Source organism: Netta rufina (assembly GCF_964035555.1).
Source record: "Netta rufina genome assembly, chromosome: 8".
Classification (NCBI taxonomy): Eukaryota; Metazoa; Chordata; class Aves; order Anseriformes; family Anatidae; genus Netta; species Netta rufina.
In genome coordinates, this window is record NC_140131.1 from 26,941,724 (window position 1) to 26,968,484 (window position 26,761).

The 26,761-nt window shown below is 40.4% G+C and overlaps 1 protein-coding gene across 2 annotated transcripts in view; it reads right to left on the reverse strand.

The window, feature by feature from the left end:
- The window catches only part of NTNG1 (netrin G1), a gene marked incomplete at both ends in the record, with an annotated part of 148,995 nt that extends 122,720 nt beyond the window's left edge, over positions 1-26,275 (reverse strand). For both annotated transcript variants that reach the window (XM_084290749.1, XM_084290748.1), the window contains one exon: positions 26,030-26,275. In XM_084290749.1, coding sequence (XP_084146875.1) covers positions 26,030-26,275 — 246 coding nt within the window. The remainder of the gene's footprint in view (positions 1-26,029) is intronic.
- Positions 26,276-26,761: the final 486 nt, after the last annotated feature.

Here is a 26,761-nt window from a genome sequence, read left to right on the forward strand (position 1 = left end):
TGACCTTGCAAGGCATAACTTTGAGAGTAGGAGAATATTACAATATTATGAAAGGAAATCTAATTAAAATGATATAAAGTTAATAAAGACAGAGCATTAAGTAAAAACCAAGAAAAACATACGCTCAGAGAGGGCACTAGCTCAAAATGGCACTATGGGATGAATGCTGTCATTCTGACGCAAATGTTTTGAATTACTTTTTCTGCAAGCATGTTCATTGCTAAAGGTATTTGCAACCAAACATAGCGTGTTCCACTTAGATTGCTCTGTAGTTAACAATTTTATAGTGACTTGTTTCATTTAAGTATTTAAAAATAAGGGCATGTTAGGAAATACTTAATAGTGATTGCAAAATACAAACCAACCCAAGTAAGAAAGGAAAACTAATGAGTCACTTTTTAATTTTCTAACTAAGAAAGCATAGCATCCAGTACTCTGGAATATTTATAGTTCTTTTACAGTACTGGTGCTATAGGACTGCAAGAGACATATAAAACACCAAAATGCAGAAAAGGTATGACTTGCTGTGTAGGAATACAAGAAAATCTAGGAGCTAGCCTGTTCTCTTGTGTGGACTGAAAAACAACCTTCATGTGACAATGACATGATGAAGGTGTAGAGCAGCTGTGATTAGCAATAATGCTGACCAGAGCTGGGTGGTGGTGTCCTGAAGAACACTGGGTTAGCATGGCTCTTTTACGAGCCCATCATGAGGGGAAATGGCATTGCTGTTTTGTACCGGGAGCACGCCAGACTTGCCATATCCCCTTTATAAGCTGATAAAACCAGACTAGCTCTGCTGTCTGCTGCGGAGATGTCTGCCATGTCTGAGCAGAGAGAGCACCATGGGTGTTGCGACTCCCTGCTCCTTTCCTAGCCTCAGTGCTGAGTACTTATGATACAGCAGCAGTTATATATGGGCTGTACTTAGTGGTATTCGAAGCCAAAAGAGAAGAGCAGAGAGAGTGTTTTTTTTTTTTTTTTTTTTTTTATATATATATACATATATATATATATATATATCCCCTTCCAGTGTGAAGAAACAAAATGTGCCAAATTGTGACTCCCAGCTTGCACTGCAAACTCAGGGGCTGCCATCATTATAACCCTATGTACAATATTGCCTCAGGATGTGACCATGGCAATTTGTGCTTCCTCAGGAAAACCAGTGCTTATTTCAACCTGACTGGAAGACAAGCTTCTGATAAAACAGAAACAAAATGTAAAAACAAACAAACAAAAAAAAACAACAAAACAACACAGAAAAAACACTAAACAAACCAACAAGCCCCCCTGTAACACAACCACCGCCATGCATGAACCTGATGAAATGCTGCCCTCACTGAGGAGAGCTGAGCTTTACATGCAGAAGCTGTGTCATGCCTCAAATAAACAACTCGAGCTACTTAAGCAAGACATGGTTAAACTGAGAATTGTGTTATTCCCTTTTTAGCCTAAATTATGGGTAGACCTTGGCATACGAAGCCTGACTTTGGAAGCGTGCCGACTGCGTGTCACTGCCTCTTTGCAGCAATGATGTGATTTTGATTAGCGCGCGGCGGTGCGAGGGGAATGCTGATTGCAAAGAGTAATCCCATCACCTGACAACAGTGCTGTGATGAAATCTGTTACCCAGATTAAAGAGGGAAGGGCAGTAACTCATCAGAAAATGCAGAACTGTCTGCTTAATTACTTGAAAAATGTCTCAGCCACTACCTTTTATGACACCTGGTGGGTATAAACATGTCCACAGTTTTAATTAATTTTACTGCTTCTTTCATTGCACCTGTATAGCCTGGAGAAATGGAATTCTAATGAAATTACAATCAAGCATTTCTACAGGAGTTTGAAACACTTTGGCAATAACCAGAAAATGAGGCATTTCCATGGGTTTAATTAGGGAAAGAGTGTACGTGAAAAAATACTTTCCTGTAATTATTCCAAATAAAGCCACAGTGCAAGCTTCCTTCTCTTAATTCATAAAACAATGCTTCTCACGGTGTCCATTTTAATTTGGAAAGATAACACAGTAGGCTTTTCTCTGGGGCAAAGTGGTGTTATAGTGAAAATCCCACTCTTGGCATTTTCAAAGCAGCAACAGCATAAGCTTACACCTTTGACCTCGCAGTCCTGCAGTGCTCATTTAAAATTGATGAGTGAGACCCTTGAATTTATTCTGCTGAAAAACACACTTTTTATAATGATGTTTAGGATGCTGAGCAATTAGTGGCATGTTTATAAAATGCTGGCTCTGCAGAAAAACAAGGGGAGCGCAGTTCTTTCTCACCTCCTTGGGAGGGCAGAGGGAACCAGGCTTGCTTGCGTTCCTCAGGGATGCTTGGTAGGAGTTGCTGTCATGTCAGACAAATCCTTGAGTATGTGCCTAAGCTTCAGGAAGAGGAACCTTGAATGTTCCCTTGTCTGCATTGCTCTAGAAAAGAGTCATGCTCAAGCTGGTCTAAAGCAGATACAATGGAGATAAAATCCTAAATACAAATTTTAGATAGAAATCTAATGTTCTACTCTAATGCTTGCAAGTCAATTGTTGCAGGTAACCCTTCTGCAGCTGTGATTTCTTTCACTTCTTTTGTATTTTAGCCTGTGGAGTTCCTGTAGAAAGGAAAGCAAGTGCACTGGGGGGTTGCAAGGGTGTATGTGTGTGCAATGCATATAGGTGAAATTAGGGAAAAATAAGGAAATGGGAAAAAATAATGGTGGCTCTGGCCCAAACAATGTCCCACCCCATCACACCAAGCCTCTTGGAGGTGGGACTGTGGGCAGATGGGGAAAAAGTGACTGCTGATCTCGTGATCCCTGAAAGGGGTGGCTGGAAATGGTGGCAGGAGGACTGTCCCTTCCCTCTCACTTTCAGTGCAGGGACACGGTCTGTGTGTGGCCATTGGAAGCTCCCTGAATGAAGGACACACTAAATGCAAGTGTGTGTGCATCTCCTGTTCTTTCTCCCCACATTACTTTACCTCTAACTGCTCTACAGTACTGCAGATGAATACCATGCAAATCTCTGGCTCAGCTAATGCTGATCAGAACATTTTCCATGGGTCCATGCCGTAACAATAGCAACTTTCGGAGCTGGTGGGGAATGGTTTGAAGCTAGTTACTAAATTTTACTTTACTCTCATTAAATCCTTCATTCTGTGGACAAATACTGCGCAGTAAATGTAGCTCCAGTCCCTCATAAACTCACTGACTGTTAATGTTAGCAAGTTTATATAGGCATTTAGATGGGTCTTCTTTTATGCAATCAAGCACATTACACTTGTTTTAATTTTTTGCTTCAAAGACTTAACATCTGGAAGTTACAAAATTAACAACTCACTGAAAATGCTATCACAAGTATATAAAATAATTTTAAAGATCGTTTTGTAACCTGGCCATTCACAAAAATCCAATGTGACAGTTATCAGATACAATAAAATACTACAGCAAGAATTTGCAAGGTTTTTGTCATAATGCTTATGAGCATTTTGGATTTCATGTTTCCTCTCTATTCATATTCCCTGTGCTTACCAATTAGCATCACTGGAAAGCTCTCGAACATTTCTATGCATATGAAATTACTTATTGCAAGCATGTTGACATTGAATGGCCTCCTGGTCCTGTGATGGGAAGTAAGGAGCCTGCATCAGTACAGACTGAGACTGCCAAGCAACTCCAGGACGGGCACTGCTGAAGTGCTGCTGGTGGTAGCTGACTGCACCAGCTTGAACCGAGGCATCAGGGGCTGTGTAATGCACTGTACCATCCCCCATTACTTTTGCCACAATCTGTTTATCTGCTGCTGCAAAGTCAGCAGCCCTTGTGCCAGGTGCTCATTCTGGCTTGTTTATGAATACATGTAAAAATCCCTACTCTTCTGAAATCCCCGTCTGACCTCAGCTGAGTTTGATACTGATGTGACGGTGAAGAATCTTGCTGGGCTCTGCAGTTATGCTTTGATCCAAACCCACGCGTTTCCCATCCCAGAGGAACACTCCACCCTGCTGCTTGGACACTCGCTCTGAGGACAGCTGGGGCAGCCCAGCACTGCCAGCCAGGTACCAAGGAGCCTGCTGCGTGTCTCACGTGTGAGGAAAGGACTGGTATGTCCCTTGAGAAGTAGGTACCAGAAACCCCTGTGTGTTAATTGCCCTGAACAAAGCCGTGGAAAATCTGCCGCAATAAGGGAAGAGAAATCACAATGTCTCCATTCAGAAATGCAGCAAAACGAGGGACCTGTAAGACATGCCTGTTCCTTGAGTGTGTCACTTGCACGTGGATCTCTGTCACCACCACCCATCGCTATCTGTTTTTTTATCAGAACAAACCACTGCTCCTTAACAAGGTGGAAGACGAAGTAGAACTTGACCCTCAGTTTAAAACGCAAGGTACTGGGGGAGAAGAAAAAGGATTGTTGCAGGGCAGCTGATCAGCAATAAGAGAGGCTGTAATGTCAGGAACTGAAAGCTCTGCAAGTGAAGAAGGAAAGCCAAAATTACAGGACACATTCTGCAGAGCGTGTCTTAAGAGTGAGCAGATTTGCCGCACCTTCTGCCTGTCAGGTGGATTAATTTGGAAAGTCACACTTAGGCTAAATATGTTTACACTGTATTTAGTTCCACACAGCAGAGATCTGAGCTAGCTATAAATCTGTTGTTCAGATGCTCCTGAGATAGTTGCAAACTCGATAGCTTGGGTACTAGCAGCAGCCTAGCTTTGGCAGCACAGTGCTCATCATGGGCTAATTGACCTTGCTGAGAGTGCACTGGCTCTACCAGATGATTTATGGTTTCTGTGCTATATCACTATCATATCTTTGTGATATGGTCTTTCCTATCCATCTTCCCAGTTAAACTCTCATTCAGGCTCTCACCATCCCGTGTCTTGATTACAGCAACAACCTTTTCTCTGGCCTTGACAAATGCTGTCTTGCCCTGTTGATGATTATCATCCAGAATACTGCTGCAGAGACCCTTGTATTTATTTATTTTTTAGCTCGTTGCTTTGACCACCAGGCACTTCCATTGTACTCCAGCACCGGCTCCCCCTTCTCCATTTCATCAGACCCAGGCTGTTTGCCTTCATTTTTAAAGCCCTTCACAGCCTATTCCCACCCCACTCCTCATCTCCCATTCAGTATCAGGAAACCAACTCCTGCTTTGTATTGTTCCTTGGTGGTAAAAGCCTTCACTTGTTAATTGTTTGATTTTTATTTACTTATTACATAGGCACCCTTGTGTTTTCTCCTTGTGCTGCCTTTCGCCCTTGGGAGGAGTCCTCCTTAAATGTTAGTGAAACCAGATCATTAATCTCCATAAGGTTATCACCTTAAAAGCACCTCTTTTGCAGCGATGTCTAGTAAAAGTGTGATGCTAAATATTAATTGTGCTGTATTATGACTGTCTATCATGCTGACTAGTGTTGACTCCTTGTGCGTGACAATTTGTCCATACCTGTGGGTTCCTTAACTTGCGTTTGGGGAGAAGGGACATGTGGGTGTTTGGACAGAACCTAGCACAATAAGGGCTCATAAACACAAGTGCTCTTAAATAGTGGGGTTGTACAAATAATTATTGCAGTGCTTGCTCAGGAATGAACCAGTTAAACACTGGAGTTTATGGCAAATGTGCATCTTCAATGGCCCACTGGCAGAGCGTAACCCTCAGTCTGCCTTCCCCTGCAGACTCCTACAGTGTTTTAGACTTTGTTACTACCCGCTATTCTCACACTATTTTTATGTTCAGAGAACTCTGATTCCCTTGTGACAGAAAAGGGATGAGAGGCATGGAAAGATTTTTAGACAAAGAGAATCTGAGAAGGGGGGGCTGCTTAGCTGAGCAAGGAGACGTGCGGGAAATGATAAGCACCAAAGACACATAGGAAGTACATTAAGTTGTTAAAACAGCACCATCAATGCTTTTTGACTTATTGGAATGTCTGAGTTGTAACAGCGATCTTTTACATTTTTCTAGTGTGGTGAACGTGAGAGCCATTCCTTGAAACCTATCACTGTGACACTGATTTTCAAGAACTCTGTACAAAAGCAGGAACTCTCAAGCTCTGAGATAGAAAGTGAAGCCTCTACAGATCTTAATACCACATTTAATTGCTTTGAAGGTACCTACAGAGAACAGTGGGACAGAAAAAAATATGAATTGTGGTTTCCCATTTTCTCCTATTAATTTTCCTCCAAGAGATTCTTTAATCACTCTGTTCATTAGGAGCTTGCACACTGAGGCATTTAGGAGCAACCCAGTACCACGGGAAGGTCACCGCTGCAGCCACAGAGCTGGCACGAGTGCAGGCGTTTGCTCATGTTCATTGCATGTTCCCAAAAACCACGGGGGTTTTCACGGAAGCCTCAAAGGAATGGAAAGGTTGCAGTATAAATCATGTTATTTGAGTCAGAGGTTTCCAAGGTTTGGAGAGCTCCCTTACCATGGATTTAAACCATCACACAAATACTAAGTGTAATGAAAGTTATCAGAAACGATGTGTGCGTTTATCAGAAGTATTCTTCCAGCTTTGCTCTGTGCTTCAGTTCATGATAAAGTGTAGCATGATCAGCTATCACTGTACATCTTCATTTCTGGCCCTTCTAATTCCGATTAGTTCACGCATCTACAGGATTTCTGTCAGCTTTTCCAAATGCACATAAGTCTTTGCTCTGGAGAAGGGACTGATTCCATGCGCTCATGGTTCTCCATGTTTATCACAGCAAAATATCTACAAATGCTTTGGTCTCTTCCAAAGTGCAAGAAGCAACACTGATCTACATGCTATGAACTGAAAAGGAACATCAGAGGAGAGTATTTTAAGCTTCAGATAACGCTAATCTTAGCTGGAAAGCCTGTGGTTTTGATCCTTCTTGGATACCTACCGAACAGGGAGCTGTCTGCATGACCCCCCTGCTCTTTTCTCTCTGATAAATCTGAGATTCGAACGCGCTCTCTTGTACTCAGGGAACATTATGTGGATTTGCAAAACTTTCTGAAAGACTTCCTGTCCATTAGCCATTGGCTGGTTTACAAAAAGGCATAAATATAGCGTTTTCCTCTTGTAACAGATGTAATCTCCCTGCAGTGTTGTTCATAATGTTCGAAGGAAAGCAATATTCGTTTTTTCTTGGAGTCGCTGAAATAGCGGCATCTCAGCATAAACTGAAAATATGTTTGGAACTTAATTTGATTCAGCTTTCAGAATTTCACACATGTGGGATGAACACATGAGGATCAGTTTTCTGTAATTAGAGTGAGGCACATTAGGAGAGCTTTATCCTGTAAGGTCATCTCTGCAGGAAAAAAGCGTTTTCAGTGCTGCCAAGAAGCACCTAAGATACGCTGTTGCATGACCCACTAGACTGGCAATTTTTTCTTTCCATTGGCATTCTTAAAGCTTATATGGATCACAGATTCATCTTATTAATGATGAATATATTGTAAAAATTGTTACCTGCTATGTGGAACAAATTTGCCTGTTTTGGCTTCCAGTTCATGCTCATCACAAGTGGAGAGGGAGAAAAGTAGTCCTAAAAAAACATTTCATCCTGATTAAGATTTGGAACAAGTCTTGGCATAATTCAGAGCATCCTAAATGTTGCTCCAACTCATGTTGGTTACACAGGCCCCAGCGTACTGGCTGTCCTGACCATCTGGAATGGTTTTTCTTTGGTCCACTCCACATCCTCCTGCTGCTGGCATGGTCTGCCTCCTGAATGTGCTTCTGAAACAGGGGGAGGATCAAAGAGCAGATGGCACTGAGCTGGCTTTGCCAATCCTTTGCCACTGGAGGAAATTTTCTGTGCCAGTAAACATCTTCTGCTCCTTCTTTGAGCTTGCTCTTCAGCTACTTTGCACGGCCATCCAAACCAGGGGCCAGTGGATTTACTTCCAAACCGACATAGGTGTGGGTGAGGGCACAAAGGGAGCCATGGCTGAAAAAATAGGGGTTTTGTAATGAATGAAGCAGAGCTGTGCAGTAAAATCTTTAGGGATACAGGAGCAAGCCCCCAAAGAGGCAGAGGTCTAATATCTATTGAAAAATGAAGATTAAAAATAAATGTTGAACAGCTGCTCCGCTCCCTTTGCACTAGACAAGGACATTTTTAAGGGTAAATATTGTTTAGAATAATCCATTGTGCAGAAGCCTTTGGATTATCCCCTGCTCCCATAACATGCTTCATAATAGCTGCCCTGAGTTGTACCAAAGGACTGTCCGCAGCCTTTTTGCTGAGGAAATCACTAGGAAACCCATTTTATATTTCAAAATCTAAACAAAGTACTTCAGCAAACGCAACAGCAGAGCAGGAGCAAGCTCCTGGATGAGTGGTGACAAGGTGTTTCATATCTGAGGATCTGCAAACCCTTGCTGACAGCAAGAGCAGCGCAGCGGGACCAGTGTTCAAGGAAAGATATTTTAAGTCTGGCAGAAACTTTACTGCTCTTCTACAACCCAAATCATCGTGGCATCAGTTTAGACAATTTTTATTTCTGAAGGGCAGCATCTGTCCTACTTGGCACACTTAAAAACTTGAAGTAGGCTTTCTGCTTTGAAAAATACATAACAAATATATAAGGGAAATTGGCAGAACCCTTTATTTTGGATTTTTTTTGAGTTAATAATAATTTAACATAGCACACCAAAAATGGAATTTATGCTTCAGCCTGACGCAGCCTAGAAAAGCATCTCACACACGCACAGTTTAGAATAGAAATGCTGAAGATCTTTAAAAGTAGCCATACCACCAGACCCTGTAGTAACGAACAGCCGTAGCTTCTGCAGTGTTGTTGGTGACTGGTTTCAGACTAAAGGTAGAGGGATGGGATCCTGAAATTGTAAGGAGATGTAAGGTAGTATCTTGATTGTGGGACTACAAAATTTATACTGTAGCTTTGTCTGTTCCCCAAAATAAGAAAACAAAAAGGCTGTACAGACTTTAGAAGACTTTCACCAAATTCTCTGTGTTTAGTGGAAGTTCAATACCTGTCCCCCATTCATGTGAAAACCCCTGTGTGGGGTTGAACCTGACATTCCCCTGCGCAGAAGTGGACTTGTTTCATTTGCCCTTTGCTTCATTCTTTTCACGAAGTGCCCGGACATAATCCAGGCATGTTTCACAGAGCTGGGCAGCGTCTGTGCAGTGTGAATAAGTGCCAGCTGCCTTTGTTTGTCCTCAAGTACAACAATTCTAGTCTCTGGATGTCTTGGAAAAATCTGGCTAGCTACCCCACAGCGCCAGGAAGTAGACAGACCATAGGATGTGTATGATTGCTGGGGGCTGGATGAAAGTCAGATCAGCTAATTCCTCATTTATATCTATGTTTTTAAGCCTCTTCCAACAATATTTTGACCTGGGTAGAGAAAAAGAGCCATATGGCATCTTCTGCCACTACAATTGCTGCTAGTACCATCAGTGCATTACCTAGGTGATTTGCTGAGATTCAAGCGTGTCACTAACTTGTGGCAAACTCAATTGTAATTAAATTGCATATTAGTCAGGGTCATAATATAAACCAGCTTCTTCTTTATGTGCCATTTGCATTGTATGCTTTGCCATAAGTCTGCTTACATGTGAAGAGACTTGACCAACTGCTTCCCAGGGCCATAGCTTTTTCCAGCTTCTAAGCCCATCCCCAAATGCATCTGTCTTCTGTGACGTCCTAGAAGCCAGACAACACAGAAAGCAGAGGGAATGCCACTCATACAGCCACGTTGTAAATAAAATCAAAGAAAAGCGCACAAACTCAAGACCTCATCTTGCTAAAGTCGGTCTTATGATCCCTGCTTTTTTATTGCTGCTTACATTTATTTCAATTATACTGTAAGTTATTTAGAGCAGGGACCATGTCTTCCTTTATTTTTGTACAGTATCTGGCCTAGCGAAGCGCCAAGCTTAACCGAGGGCATTGACAGTCTGAATAACTCCCCATTTATTTCAGTCATTTGCTGTCCTAGGAAGTAAATGACAGCTAAGGGAGTAGCTCTGGATTTCGGAAGCATCTTCAGAAGTTGCTTATCATTACACATACACCAAATAATGATCCCTATTTGTCTTCTTTCTGGGGAAGTTAGAAATTCTAGATTGTTTGTGCATGTTTAATAACAGCATAAAAGGGTGTAATAGTGCCAAAAGGCAACAACCCCCTTAAAAAACTGACCCAACCAACCCAACAATTTCCAAACCAAAAGCCCCGCACATACAATGCACTGTGGACAGAAGAGTGATATCTCCTCCTTCTTGTGGTATAGATTTCTGCATCAAATATTAATGCTAAGCATGATGTAAACTAGTTCATAAAGCTTAGAAAAGATGAAAACATCACTGAAAGTTATCTGGGGCCACTCGACATGTATTCCTTAACTTTGTCTTAACATGTTATTTAAAAGAGGTGATACAGTTCTTAAAAGCTTAGTGCTCAAGAATTCCAAATAGTAATAATCAGATGCTGTTGGATTGTACACAATAATTGCAGCTGCTTTACGAGCTTTTGTTTGAACCATAACCTTAGAAAACTAGAATACGGATCATAATAAAATTACAAATAGTGACCAAGTAAAGAATTATGCCTTTCATAAAAATACTTATAAAATTGTGATGATAAACAAACTAGCACATTTTACTATGCAGTGAATAGCTACAGTTCCCTACCAAAGGAACAAAAGAATGTCGGTTCTGTAGGTATTTAAGGTAAGTGTGGGACAATACAGGGCAGCAGAAAATGGAGACTTAATCTCAAATGAATGCTATTAATATCATAAAAAATTAGCAACTCTGAGAATTCTCTACATCCTCTGCCTGGAAATGGAGACGACCAAAATGAGATGCAAATCAGTGCCTTTATCTAATGAATAATGCAAATGAGTGTTCGTCTTATGGCGCGGCAGTCTGCAGGAATCCTCTCTGCCTCACCTCACATTTCTTGTGGATTTAAGCACCATGTGTCAGAAGAAATTAGAGAAAGGAATTGCCAAGAAATGACAAAGCCTCGGAGCCCCCAGTCAGTGCAGACAGCAAGGTACATTAAGATGCATGGTACAGAGAAGGAAAGAGTTGACATCTCATTAAAATGAAAATATTGCTATTTTTCCTTCACCTAGTTAATGGAGTTGTACGACATTGTAATCTGCAATTATTTGTGTGACTATTAGTTAGAAACATCTTCCAAAATGATAGCAAGGCAGGATCTCTGAAAACTTTATGGAATCTTTTCTTTTTTGCTTTTTTAAAAAATCACTGCTGCTATTATTTTATCTCTCGAAGTTAACTGCATCAGCATTTTTCTAACAGCATCACAGAGCACAGTGCATCTTATCCATTAGTCACAAGCCTCGCTGTAACTTTCCCTTAGCATCTGATATTACCTTCCAAAAATATTCTCCAGCAAACAAACCTGAAGGCATGCAAGCCCTGCAAATTAACTCTTTTTTTCCAATTGTTATTTTGCCTGAATGAACTCCTGATTCACAATTCAGGACAGACTCCATCTGTTCCATTAAAATGCCGTAGCAGGCAGACCTCAGCCGCTGTCACGTCCCTCCTCTTTGTCATTGCATCGGATCCCAAAAGTGGGGACTTGTGGAACTTAACGCTTTCCTGTCAGGAACTCTCTTAAAATACAGAGCAGGTAGCCTAACAAGGCCATTTGCTCCCTGGGCAGCTTCCCAGTTATCAGATACAGGGTGGTGAAGGAGCAGCCCAGCCACAGAAGGGAACTCCCAAGGATTTGCAATGCGAGGAGAGGCTGCCCTGGTCATTTAGACATGTATTTAGTGCAGAGCATGTGAATTTGCAGGCTGTGGTTTGGCAGCAAGGGACTGGACTGAGAGCTGGGCCCCTCTGGCTGTGACTGTGGCCATCTGAGAGTAGGCAGGAGCATGCTGTGCCTTGTGCCTGTCTGCACTGCCCCCTGCACCTAACCCTGACATGCAGTGTCACAGTGAAGATGTGGAAAGTCATTTCAATCGCTGTGTGTTCCCCAGAATGCAATGATTGAAAAATCACTTTTTTTTCACTTTTTTTTTTTTTTTTTTTTTTTTCTGGCATCAAAAGAGAAGATCACCCCAAAGTCCTGAACCTTAAACCTGGGAACTTAACACAATTGTGAAGCTCAGCTTTGGGGTGCCAGTCATACATGATACAATCTCAGGGCCGTGCTCCTGCTGTTCACCGAGCTATTTTGTGACCCAGCTGGCAACAAATCAGTGGTCTGATTCAGTAACCCACCAAACAGATAAATCTATGTATGAAGCAAAAATGAGATGAGAGATGTTTTACTATATGTCCTTTCAGGAAACGTGAAGAAGAAACCTTTTTATCACAAGCTGACAAAGACATCATTGCTATTTATAGTTGTGCTTCAGTTCATCAGTTGGAGGCACGCTGAAGGAGATGCTAAAGCGCTAGCAGCATTGCTACTAAATTAAGAGCTTGCAGTTTCTTTTTTATTGTTGAAAGCAAAGCCGTTTCTCTGTTGGACAGCCTGTTGCAAACTTCATAATAGTAGGAAAAAAAAAGATTTTTTTTGGATGGATTTTCTCAGTTCAATCCTAGTGAATCAAGGGGGAATTGCCTGGGATGCAAGTCTATGAAGAATTTAGTGTGAACTCCATAAAAATGTGACTCAGAATCAATATAGCATTTTCACTCTTAAATTAGAGGGACATGGATAGGCTCGCTGGTCCTGTTCATGTTAGCAGTTATGCCAGGAATACACAGAGAGTATAGGATCCCAGTAGCAAGGGCAATGAAAACTTTTTGGGGGAAGACAGGAACAAAAACCCCAACCTGGTGTTAAAGCAAACTAAGCAGTTGATTTGAAGCAGGGAGACAATTAAAGCACAGCATTTCTGCAAGAGTAATAAAAATGTCACTGCAAATGACTGATTGTTACTAGTCCTTGGCTTCTTCCTAGCACTCCAGTAGAATATGGTGTTAAATCAATTCCAAGAGATTATTAGTGGTACATGTTACTTTCACAAACTCAGGGAATTGAGTATCATTTCATAAATCAACTGCAGGTTAAGATTAGTTTTTTTTTTTTTTCCATATTAGTTCTGTGACCTTTACACAGCCTATTAACCAAAAAAAAATTAAAAAAAATAGTTGGAAGCTGATTTAAACCAAGAGAAAATAAAAACATTCTGCTAAAAAAAAAAAATCAAATATTGCTTAACACCTGTGACGTTCACTTACTGCAGAGTAAGATGTTGCCACATCTACTAGCCACAGCTATTGCAGGCAAGGTCTCTTATTCTTCATTAGCTTAAGGCTCTGTAAATTACTTGTAAAGTGTTTTCCCATATTTTGTTATCTTTACTTTCTACATCCCTTTTCTATGTAAAGTATTAAGAAACTTAGACTAGAACACTATAGATGATTAAGAACAACAGGAACTGAGCCCAACTACCTGGCACGTGCAGATCTATGAAGTATAAGGCTTAAGTAGACATGAATATTATCAGACAGAAATACTGTAGGCTTGATTAAATTTCTCTGCTTCATGTGTTTATGGGCCAGATAATGTTTTCTAACAAAGACAATACTGTTGCATTCTTCTCTCCAAGTGCACAGGTTGCGCAGGGGCTATAATATCTCCTGGGATGCTCTCTGTGTGTTCCCTATATTCCTCCAAGCATCCCATCTGCCAGAGACCAGCATTACCTCACAGACAGCAATTACCAGCTCCATTTCTGGTGCTGGAGAACAGTACTGCCCTGTTCTCCAGCAGCAGTCCTTTGCTGTACAATGTTCATGCACCTTTCCCAGCAAAATGCTGATCACCGGTTCAGTGGGATATTTCGTGAATTCCAAAGATGCTTCCAACTTATGACTTATTCTCTGTAAACACATAAACATATTCTGCATTTTCTGCAAGGTTTTATAGGGCTCATAATTACAAGCAAGCCAATTACTAACCCAGAGTAAAGCCAGTGACAGCAAAGGATTGCTTAGCATTGCCCTTGTACTCCTGAAGTTCTACTTTCTAATGCTTTGGACCTTGGGGAGGCTGAGAGCAGAAAAAAACAACTATGACTGGTTATGTGATACCTCATGTAAGGTGGTGCCATTTTTTTAAATTCCTGTATGTTTATTTATTTTATTTTATTGTGAAAAAACATTAGTTTTCCTTATTCAGCTCCTGTAAATTTTCTTTTGGGGGTATTGGAAGGAACTGGTCTCACAGGAAGAAGATACTGACAATGGCATTAGCATAGGCACTACCACCTTGAGGATGGGAACTGAGAAAAAAAAAAAACAACTTGAGGCAAAGGTTCAATTCAGTGGGGCCCTGCTGTTGCTGATTTTAGTTTCTGATCTTATACACAATTTTATCATTCCAAACCCATCGCTTACCAGCACTAGGCATTTGACAAGATACAATCAGCGAAATGACATTTACTCCAAATTCTTAGTCACATTATTATTGATCAGAAGATTTGAACACTGCCTGTGTTCAAAGCAGGCTGTGTCTGCTTTTTCTGTACTCTTGCAATGTATGTAGTCGTGGAGGCTGTGCCTTGGATGAGCAGCACTGTGAGGGAGTCTTCATAAAACAATCCACATTTCAGCACATGCTTCTCCTCTATCCTACTGCTGAACTCATTAACCTTAAGACTTCAAAAAATACTTAAAACAAACAAACAAACAAACAAAAAAACTTCAAAAGACGTCACCTGTACTCATTTAAAGCCCACAACTGAATTCTGCACAGATCTTTACCACTGTAAGAGACTGTATTGCCTAACAGGGGCAGCAGAAGCCAAAGTAAAAACAAATCCACCAGATCTGGCTTGGTTTTAAGCTCTAGAGCCCATAGTGTGTAAAGATACAGGGATCCAGCCACGCTAGCATGAGAAAGGGAGATGATTGTGTTCTTTGTAGTAACTCCCCATTTCTCTCCTCAGTCTAACTTTTCTCCATCGTTTTCAAGAGCTATTTCAGCAAGCCCAGAAAGATGGGCTGGTCCCCAGGGAAGGGAAACAAATGTGAAGACGGCTTAAAAAAATAGAATTCCTGAGATTTTCAGACATCAATCATTTACCCACTGCTTAATGTTTAAAAAAGTGTTATTGATTTAAAAAGTTGCTTTTTGCTTTTAACAAAGAAAGTGTTTAACTTTTGTTCTGAGACTTGCCTTTAAACGTATGAAACCTGAAGTGCATAAACAATGACGCTTTGCTACTGCTGAGTGCTAAAACTGGTAACAGTGTGATTATGGAGAACGATGGGAAGATTATTCAATAATAGTCTTCTGCCTTTGTTATTTATATATAAGCCATGGAATGAATAAATTTTAAATAAACACTGATATGTATGACGAGGCACTTAACAGCTAGAAGACCTAAAATACGCCTTCTGAGCATTCTTGCATGGCCCCAAATTGCCAAAACTGTACCCAAGGAAAAAAAAGTTATCCCATTAGCCATATCCTGTCTTGTCACTAGACAAATCAGCCTTGTACTGAAACTTGGAAGAGTGAAGTAATCCAAAATGAAGAACTAATATAATAAGTGAAGAAGTCTTTATAACTGAAAAACGTGTGAAATTAATGAACTTTATTTAAATTGCTTCTGTCAATAAAGAGGCAAATACAAAGGTATACTGCTAATTTTGTGTTTTACCCAAGCTTTAAAGTTTCCAGTACGAAGGATTTAAAGACACTACTAAAGAAGCAATATTTGGGCATGGTCCACTGCTGTTGGTGTTAGTTCTTCTGTTGATTTGTAGAGTGTATCCATTTCAACGGAAGATCACATCTTAAGTCCTGTTTATGAATAATCAAACACTGATTCTTAAGATATATTCCTAACATATACATCATCACTCACCTGTAATTTGCTTTTTAGTTATGGAAGAATACCTTTTTTAAAAATCAGATGGTGCTTCAGACACCAAAAAACTTTTATGTTCTCAACCTTTTTTTTTTTTTTTTTTTTTTTTTTGTGTAAAGCGCTGGCATAAATTTATATGAAAATTTGAGCAAGGAAAGCTACAATGTGTGAACCCCATAAACCTATTACTTAATGCTTCTGGAAGTTAGAGCAAACTCTTGCGACCGAGACACCTTGCTAGGATATTTCTGCAGGCTATCCCTACAGTATTCATAGTGTTTGGCAGTTCCATATGGTCAAGGAAGCCAAGAGGCATGTCAAAGTCTGGAAGGCTGTGATAAAAATAGATGGCGAAAATAGAACATGTAGAAAGAGTTGTTTTAGCAGTCAGAAAACTACAGCAGTCTGTACTCTTTTCTATAGCTATGTACATTGCTGTTTTAAAAGATGAGGATGTTTGTGTTGTTGTTTGCTATTCCTTTTTTTTTTTTTTCTCCAGTCATTTGTAAATGTCACCCACAAGCAGCTCTGTTTCTAGTTTTCACTAGAGGAATGAGCCTTATGAGCAGGTGTAGATGGTAAAAATCAAATTGATGAGTTAAAATGATGGTTCCTGACAGTTTTACAGATAAAAATCTAAAATGCACCAGGATGCTGGAAAGACAGTATGTACATGTAAAAAAAAAAATGCTCCTCTCATCGTAACAGTGTCCTCTTTTAAAGGTTTTACAACTACTTAGCTATAAAAAAATTCTCTCTGGGCTGAAGCATGACATAAAATATCTCTGGTATGGTAAAATTTCTTCCTTGTAATAAATACAATTAAAATCCATTTGGGTCCTTTTCTTTCATTATTTTTTTTTTAAATCCCTAGAATCCACATAAACAATCTGCCTAAAGGATGAGAATAACTAAAGCCATTTTACAGAAAAATATATAGCAAATGTCAAAGCTATGTGAAATCACATATGCACATTGCCTGTCTATACTGAGGATTTTCATGTCTCTAGCTGCACCTTTATTTGTAGATCAAGATGATGTCACTGCAAATGACCTATGAAAATGTAAAACTCCCTATATAAAACGTGTATTGATAGCCATTGTTTCTACAAGTAAATTGGGTACAGAACTCCTTCCCACTTCTCAGCTAGTGAGATTAGCATTCCAGCGTATAAAGGGACTTGTACCTCATCAGTCAGTGATGTTAATAGTATCTGGGATTATTTCTGAGTTTTCAGATCCAAACAGTATTTATAGGCCTTGAGCAAAGTCAGGGAATATTTGGTTTAACAGACCTTTTGCCTGTTTCTAGTTATTCCTAAATAGGGATGCATCTTTTCTGTATTGGAGATTTCAGCTTTGGTAAAACAGTATTAGTATTGTTTAAAACAAATAAACACCACATTAGAGATACTTGTACTAAAATTCAGCAGCTCTCACTAAAACAGCACTTTCTAAACTCTGTGGATAAAAACAAATTACCAGTTTTCTTCCTTGCACAAGGAGATGAGTAATTTTCATATTCTGTCAACAGGGACTGCTAATGCTTGTCTGGATTTCTCTCTTTCCTCCATGGTACACAGTAGAGGGAATAAGAGAGCCTGATTGTCGTCTGAGTCTGTGAATCCTGTTTTCTGGAATGTTCTGTCAGAGTACTGTGTGCTTACATGTTTGCATAGGGCAACTTTGGCTGTACATAGAACTAGCTGTTTCATAAGTAACATAGGTTTATGTTTATTATTATTTTAGGTTGGATATTAGGAAAAACTTCTTTACCGAAAGGGTTGTTAGCCATTGTTGTGGGCTGCTCAGGGAAATGGTTCAGTCACCATCCCTGGAGGTCTTTAAAAGACATTTAGATGTAGAGCTTAGGGATATGGTTTAGTGGAGGACTGGTTAGTGTTAGGTCAGAGGTTGGACTAGGTGATCTTGGAGGTCTTTTCCAACCTAGACGATTCTGTGATTCTGTAATAAAAGTCTAAAGTTAAAATCATTATTTAGAGAAAGACTTACTGCCTTATGCCTTCTCGAAGGACTGCTGGAGCGCACACTAATGGTGACGATTGTCCCAACCTTACTCAGGCTTTGCGGGATTCTCAGCTGAGTTCACTTGGCGTTGTTTCAACCAAGATGCTTACTAACGAAAATTTAATATATGGAAATGCCTTGGCAATTTGCATGTGGTTTCCAGTGGTTCTTAGCAGTTACAAAGCATGAGCCCTGCAAGAAAGGAATGCAAAGCTCTGGGGTTTGGAGATATACAGGTACTAAAACAAGAAGGAAAAATATTTCTGTTCAGATAAATTGGACAAATGTGAACATCATAAAGCTAGCTGTGCTCACTTCTGTCAAGTAAAACCAAAATGTGTGCTCTGCGACTTGTCTACCACAGCAGGAGGACATACACCACCCCGCTGGCTGTGCGCTCCCCTCAGAGCTGGTGCTCCCATAGCTCCTGTGGGGCCTCACAGCCCCCCAGCACTCCCCACACAACTCCTCACACAGGCCTGTGTGAGAGCCAAGATCACTGTGCTGGCAGGCAGCTTGAGTTTATGCACCTTGAAGAAAATGGCAGTTCAGCATTTGCAGCACACAGCAAGCAGGGTGTATGTATGCATGTGGTGCCTACGCAGCCTCCCCCCAACCCTCAGGTGGTGTGCAGGCCTGTGCAGGGCGCCGGGCCCTCCTGAAGGGAGCTGCAGGCTTCAGATCACCTCTGCCTCACTGAGAGAGGTACAAGTAACAACACATTGCTAAGTGAAGCTTTTATTTAGAAAGTAGTAGTATTATTTTACTGCAGAAGCTGGCACTAAAGGCGCCTGCTGAGGGGACATTTCTGATCCAGACGCAAGACAGCAAGCCATTCACATTCTCCTGTGTATAGCAGGATGTCAGTTTTACAGTGGAAGCTGTTTATTTCTTTATAAAATTGCTGTTGTTGTCTCTGTACCCAAAGAAGACCAAGCAGGTTCACCACAGGGCACCTGGGTCCAGTCAGGCAGCTCCCCCAGACACCTGCCTCAGCAGGAGGGCTGGAGCCATGAAGGCTGTGTGTTTTGGGTGCCTGGGGCAGGGGCGATGCCAGCACAAGTATTTAGGAGACCCTCTGGGAGTGCCTTTGGGAATCCCCAGAACCAACATCACCCCGATGATGTGGGTGCGGGCAAGAGTGCATGCAGCTGGAGGCTGGAGCAGGCGGAGTAGTGGGAGCGGTGATGGCTTCTCCAGCCACCAGCCCTCAAGGAATTGCTTATTTGCAGCTTTGGACAAACAGGAGTGAAGTGTTTAAGACAAAAAGTTCTTTGGAATAGTTAAAAAGTAATAATAGTGTAAAAAATATCTGGAATTGGAACACAACTCGTTTGGTTGTACCACGGCCCTCAGTAACTAGCCAATAGAAGCTATGTCTTAGCAGCTGTTTCTTTCAAATATGCATGTTGCACAGCTGTTACCAGGTGACAGAAGCACTAAAATAATCACTATTACTGCTGAAATTTTACTTGACACATTATAATCCCTTGCTTTCTAAGATCAGGTATTATTACGATAATAATTTATTGATCACTGAGTTAGCTACAAATGTCTAATTTTTTCAGCTAGCTTCAGGAAAACAAATAAAAACGAAAGAATCCACCGAATGGAGTAAGGACAGTGTTAAAAGCAGCAATGAAACAGTTTCTATGAAGTGCATATATAAAACATACATATTGTTAAAATGAAGCACTTATGTATTGTAGTGATATATACCTTAAATCTTAGTAACTGAAAATTAACAGAATGCCCTGGCTTTGTTTAGGGACCCTGTTTTACCCCCAGATATTTTTAAGACCTTAAGTACTTTGTGGGCATGCTTTTCCTTTACTTAAGGTTTGAAAACATTTCCATTTTCAAAGTGTAACTGAGGAAACTGGACAGAATTTTGTTAATACTTGACTGGGGGATCTTGATGTGTAATAATGAATAAACTGCAATGTATTTTTTTTCCTGGCAATCTTTAGTTTTGATTTATGATAAATTATTAATTTTTAGATTGGTTCCAGTTGAAAGAAAACATGTCTTAGCTAGCCATTTTTTTATATTTCTGCCGTGATTAAGCATATTTATTTATTTTTCCATCATTTAGGAAACCAAGAAATCCTTTCCTAAGAGGCTTGAGGAACAAAATGCCTTTGAAGTTTCTGCAGACACGGTGTCACAGAAGGCACAGGTATGTTGTAATTTCTATGTGCTGGCCAGCAGGAGGGAACCCAGGACAGAGAGAAGGAGCAGAGGGCAGGGTGCTTTCTTCTTGCTTTCTTCTCATTCCTTCCAGATGCATTGGTCTAAAATTTCAATACAAGGACTAAGGTGGTCCTTTGATGGGAATAGCAATGTCAGAGTGGTTCAGCAGAGGAGAAGGAGCAAAAGAGCCTTTAGCTCCAAATATACATCTTGTTATACCAGAAATTAAATGCAATAATAACTTGAGAAAAAATGACAGAAAAATTCTGCTCCCTGAAAGATGAGGGTCTTCCCAACAACAAAGTTACATTTCTGTTAATTAAATGTATTTGTAAAAAAGTCCAAAATAGATGGATGCAGGTCTGTAATAACTTTCAGGGCTGTACATATTTTTAAATATACACTTACGAAAACTCACATTAAAAAAGACAGTAATAATAGCCTCATCTTTAACTCCGTGTTTCCATTCTCCCCCACGCTACCTCATAAGATTGCACAGATGGACCTAAAATGAAAGATTCCTTGTCCATATTCAGCAAATAAAAGGCTTTTTTTCTTATTGGCATCCCTTAACAGTATTGCTTAATGTTATTCTAAAAATGTCTTACCCAAGACTATATGCATGCCAAAATGCTTCCAAAAATACATTTTTATTTCACATTTTGATTTGTATGTTGCTCAGAAGAGTATCTGTTCATTTAATTATTTCAGTAAACGTTATAATGGTATCACTAACTATGCAAGAGTATTTTTTATTTTTTTTTAAGAAATATAAGCCTACTTGTAATTAAAGAAATGCTATATTAATGACGCTCAAAGTCTCAGAGGGAATAATTTAATGTCCACCTCATAATATTATGCCAGAATTACATTCACAGAAGACTTTTTAATAATCTTTGTTTCTTAATTTAGTTTTGATTGGCGATGAAATACAGAGTAGCACTCAAGGGCTCAAATTTCTACTGTCATCAGCATTTCTGCTCTATAAATTGTACAAACACATGTGACTTCCGTCTGTAGGCTTCTTTTCAAGATTCTGTTTAACCTACGAAGAAAGTTAGCTGCAGGCAACAGATTAATTGCAGATAATTTCATCATTTTTTTAGCTACTGGAATGCTGGATTGTGTTATGATAGCTAGATGTGATCTAAACATAAGCAGAAAAGTATATTTTTATGTTGCCATTTCAGCTGTAAGTGCAGGTTCACAATAAGTCTGCAAATTACGGTGAGAGCCACTAGGAGTCTCCTGGTTAGGTTTGTGAAGAATTTACATTGCTAAGACTGGCAAACGTTTGAATGCAAAACCGGTGACAAAGGCTAGATTTTAGCGAAGGAGTCAGCCCTTGCAAGAGGCATCAGACAGCTGCTGAGTGCTGGCAGCTTGGAGAGCTGTGCTACAGCTCCTGCCGCGCCTTGTGACCCTGGGGACAAGGCACCTGCAAAAGCCATGCAAGGTGTGTGGCCAGAATGTAGGAGCTTGCCATAGGAAGGGACGCTTGTTCTCACTCCTGCTTCTGATTGTGCTGCTCATCTCTGTAGCTGGCTCCTGGCAGTCACACAGGGGTACAGCTGACAAACTTTTTGCTTCTTTTTGTAAGTGTACAGATTTTTTTGTGAAATTTTAACAAGTGCTTACAATTAAGGAGGTAAAAGATTTCACCAGCTGTTATTTATTCCTGGGAATTTAAAGCAGATATGTTTTGTAAACTGAAATGCTGCAGTGCCACAATAACTAGCACCTTAACATACTTAATATTTTGCTTATGGTATCTTTGCAAAGTGAATTCTGAAAATGTGAGGTAGCTCTTTTCTCTCCTCTTTCCCCTTTCTAGCTTTCTCTTCCCCCAGGCCAACTACGCACAAGTGTACTGTGCCAGACACACTGTTACCAATGCCAAGTGCTCAAAGTTCATGAATTATAGAAAGGCAGGATGGCCACACTGTCTCTAACACAATGACCATCCAGTACTGTGACTGACAAGGACAGTCAAATTTCCTTGCAGGAAGGCCACTGAAAATAAACGTGCATCATCTGCCACCATGCATGCCTCCCACGTAAGAGGCTAAAGATTGCTTTAAAATGTACAGGGAAGACAGAAGCTACCAGTCAAAGCCTTCTGCAGAGGAAGGAGTTGCCTGTTAGGGAAGGATGCTGTCACATGTTCCTTACACACACAACTCCATGGCCAGAGACTGTGAGCACTAACTGCTCTATGACATTTATTTGTTTATAATTTTTTTCATGCTTCTCTCCTTTCAAGCAAAATCCTTTCCCAAGTCCTAAAAATCCTGAGCGACTTTAAAAATGATGAGCTTTAAAACAAATAATAATTTGGTGGGCTATTTGTTTGGCTTTTGCTTTTTGAGCTTCTCAGTTTCATTTTCAAACTTTTCTTTGCAACCAGGAGGACTAAGAAAATGAAGATGGTGTTTTAAATGAAAGTGGTGAATCTCTTATAATCATAGGACTCCAGGGGTTTGAGGTTTCAGAATAATCTCATGAGTTGTCAATACTGAATGTCACCAGAAACTATAATGTTATTCTCAGAACAGATTGCATGAAAGCATTTGTAGGATAGTTTTCCTGCTGTCTGCTCCCCAGAATACCTACAGATGCTGTCCTGGAGGGATGGCCCAAAGGTACTTAAGAATGGTGAGCTGCCGCATGCTGGATTAGCTGCTGACTGGAGGAGTGCATTTGCATTTTGTAACAAATCTGCATGTGCAGAACCTTGTTATTTGGTTTATCAACTAAGCAAGCTCACTGAATAAAAAATCATAATGGACTCATAAAACCACTTAATTCCATGGGGAGTATGCAGAAATAGGTAGGAACCAAACTTTACCATCAACTGCCTCTTTTCCATGCTTAATGCCTTGCTCACTGCTGCCAGCCCTCTGCTAAACCAGCCCTTAAAGATGTGCTGTGAGGCCCCTACCCAGAGGTAGGTGGGCTCTGCTGGGGCAGCGCACTCCAGTACTGCCCAGTCTGACCACTACCAGGTTTTCCCAGTACCTAGCCTATCCTGCTGGAATCTAGAGCCCTTACTTTTCATGTCTTCTGCAGATACAGAGACGAAGTCAGTTCTTTACTGCAGGATTGCATGCATTTTAGTGCATGATTACATTGCATGTTACCGTATACTCTTATGTTGCTCTCACTGACTCCCTAGATTTTACTGCAATCTCCCAACAGAAACCGAGTGAAATTCCTCAGTCTGGTTGTGGTTTAGTGGTCTTATCTGTGCCATGCTTATAACTGACATAGACTCAACAGGTAGATAGTACCTCAGTCCATATAATTTGCCAGTATAGTTTGTGGTGAAAACTAAAGCTGACTGGAGAATGAATATGGAGACAAACCAGAAGATTGATGCAATCTCTTCCTCCTCTTGCAGAAGGAGACTTAGCTTTTTGGTACTGTTACTTTTCTTAGAGTATCTGAAAGGACCCTGATCTCCAAGGAATTAAGAGAAGGCAGTTGAGCATTAACCTGATTTGAATAACAAAAAACTGCTACGTAGCTTTGGTACGCTACAATATAATATTCACAGTAACAAAACCAAACATTTTTATAAGTCTGTTCATCACTTTGCTATGCTGAAAAGAAATGCTTATATCTGCCATTTCAAATTCAGGAATTGTTTTAAGTACAAGAACATGCCTAACTGGAACGCACTCTCTTCCACTGCCCACCTACTATGACAGTGCTATTTTCCTAACCTAAAAATGAACACTAAAATAGAAGATTGGCTCATTGGCAAATGCCAAAGGCTCAACCCTACAAATATGTAAAACCTCCTTTTGAATGACGTCTAATTAGATATAGTGCAGGTGGACATGAAGCGTTTTTTAGGGAAGGGAGTGCTTTGCTGCTGTGGAATACCTCAGGAACACCAACTATTCCTGTAATTTTCCTCATGTTTCAAGTAAGTCATGTCATTAACCATGCACATGTGAATACAGAGCATATGTACAATATAAATCTATGCTGAAAGCAAATACAACTGTCTGTCATGTAGTCCATAAACTCATATCACTAAATACACTTTTTCATTGTGCTCTCTTGCTCCATTTCTGCATCTCCTCCTGCTCTCCAGTTCTTCCTCTTCTTCCATTCCTCTTGTTAGGATTCTGGTGGCCTTCTGCATCTTAAGTGCTTATGCTGCAAGTGAGTTACGTCTGTGACCTCAGGTGATTCCTAAGCAAACTTTCAAACCCCATCACTGCAGCAAAGACCTTGCTGGGTCAAATATTTACAGGGGGAGTTCTGACACCATTTTAATACTTAGATTTAATCAAAATGTCATTTTTTTATCATCATTGTTCTATCTAAAGAGTGGAGTGATAACCATGGCATTCAGAAATTTAAAAAATTGCTTAATATGGGAACTGCTGCAATGTTTATCTGCACTGAAAGGAAGAAACAGGTTTTCTTGGGCAGCGTACTGCATTAGAAGAGCAAGTTTAAACATCACTGATTGAGGGCTCAATCCTATCCATTACAATTTTGAGGGAGAAAATACACATAATGATAAAGAAAAAAGTAAACAACCATATTACACAAGGCGCGTTACATTTGTTTTTAAACAGGGGCTGCTTGAAGCTGCTTGGAGGTTTAGAGTGTCAAAGTCATGTCAGCAGAGATGGATTAGTGGGCAGAGAGCAAGTGGTGCAGTCAAAGGATCACAGTGAATGTAATTTATTCACGTAGCTCCGCAATTTATCACGTGGCTATTACCATAATGTACGTGGGAAGCAGCTGCATGCATGCACATAATGCCTTAAATGTATGTGTGGTTGGACCTGAACTCCTTACAGAACAGTAGTGGTTGCAAATGATACCATAAGGCGTTTAAAAGCAAATTTCCTTCCTGTGGGGATTCTGTCACACAGCGATGATGATTTGTACACAGGCAAACAAATGTCTTGTAGACTGTTCCCTCACCTACCAGAACTCATGTTTTTTTCAAACCTAAATCATCTGGGTAACGTGATGTAAATTTCCAGTGCTTTATTAATATATATGTTTTGTGCCTCAAACTCCCATTCTGTAGTAAAGGAATACCATATCTTCCACTTATTTATTTCTGTAAAATATTTATTTCTGTAAAATACCAAGTATTTGTGAGAAGAAAAAAGTTATCTGCAAGTTGAAAATTTCCTCCAATCTCACTGACCTCTTAGAGCACAATCTATCAAATACTCAGGAGCGGCACAGCTGTAAAAGGCTGATATATGCTGCCTGCCTCATTTCTCATACCTGTACAATTATTTACCAAGCCCAGCATTTCCAAAATTGTTTTCTAATTTTAGGAGCATCCAAATTAAGGAACTTGACTTTAGTCTTTCTTAGTTGACCTGAATGCCTGCAGTCTCAGTTAAAGAAAAAAAAGCTCTCAACTGTTTGTAGAGCCAGTCCCTATATGAAGAGCTTTCTTACGCTTCCCGTGCACACAAATGTGCATACGTGCTGCCTGGGATACCCGGGCTCCAATAATGTTGTCTGTGTCAGTGCAGGCTTGCCCAAAAAGCTCCAGCAGCACAGCTCCCACCACCACTTTTGAGCTTCTGCAGCTTGAGCAAACCATGAGAAATGATGCTGAATTATACAATGCTACGATGCTTTCAGGTGACTGTATTAGAAGCAATTCTCTGAATACTTTTGTGATCCAGGCAAATGTGCCCTGCTTAGGGGTTAACGGACTATGAGTTTTATGCTGCTTTCTTTTAAGTCATTAAAAGTTGACCTAAAGACACACCGAATTGAGACCAAGTCAAGCTAGGCCCCAATAATAAGAACATCACATTGCCCAGCTTAATGTACTGCTTGGCGTCTGTTTAGCACAACCCTCTCGCATTCAGAACACGAGGCAGATTTTCCAGGATATTTGCATGTGTGCTACAGGACTTCCATTTTGCTGCCATCTAGTACAAGTATATATCCGCTAGTTATGAAAATTAAAAGCTTGCCTTACCATTGCACAGAAAGTCTCAGGAGGATCTCCACACGTTATATCTGGGGGATCCAGAGTCACTCTTACGTATTTGATCATGTCTCTGGCTTCTGGCTGGCAGGCCATGTAATCCCATACTTTTCCTTCTTCTGTGTAAATCTGAGTCTTACACACATCATAATGTCCCCACACGGAAGGATAATGCTGCATCACGGAAGATACGGTAACCCAGAGGGCGTGAAGTGACAGGAATCTTGACAAATACATTTCTAAATCCTTGTATGTCACCTTTGTAAGGATGCTCAGTACTGGCGTACGTGCAGTCTATATAGGTTATACATATATATACATATACTTGTATGTATTTTATAAAATAGGTTCCAACTCAAACGTGAAGCATTAGGATACAGTGTTTGCTTTACTAAGTTGAAGACTTTGGTAGAAGCCACACAGACCCCAGTGACAGCCTTTCACAGCAACGTAGAGCTTGTCCTTTGTCTTATAACTTATCTGTCAGGGCTTCTTGTAAAAGATGTCCAATAGCAGATAATAATTTGTGAAGTTGCGGGTCTTCAGCTACACTGTCGATAACCCTGAGTGATCCTCCGTGTTCACAGCTCACAGGGGATGCCCAGACGCACTGATAAATCAGTATCTGAAGCAGAAGGATGAGTGTCTACAGGCTGGTGTCTGTTTCCCATCAATCATTCTTTTCTTCTGGCACCAGCACCCTTTTAGAAACAATAAAAGTTA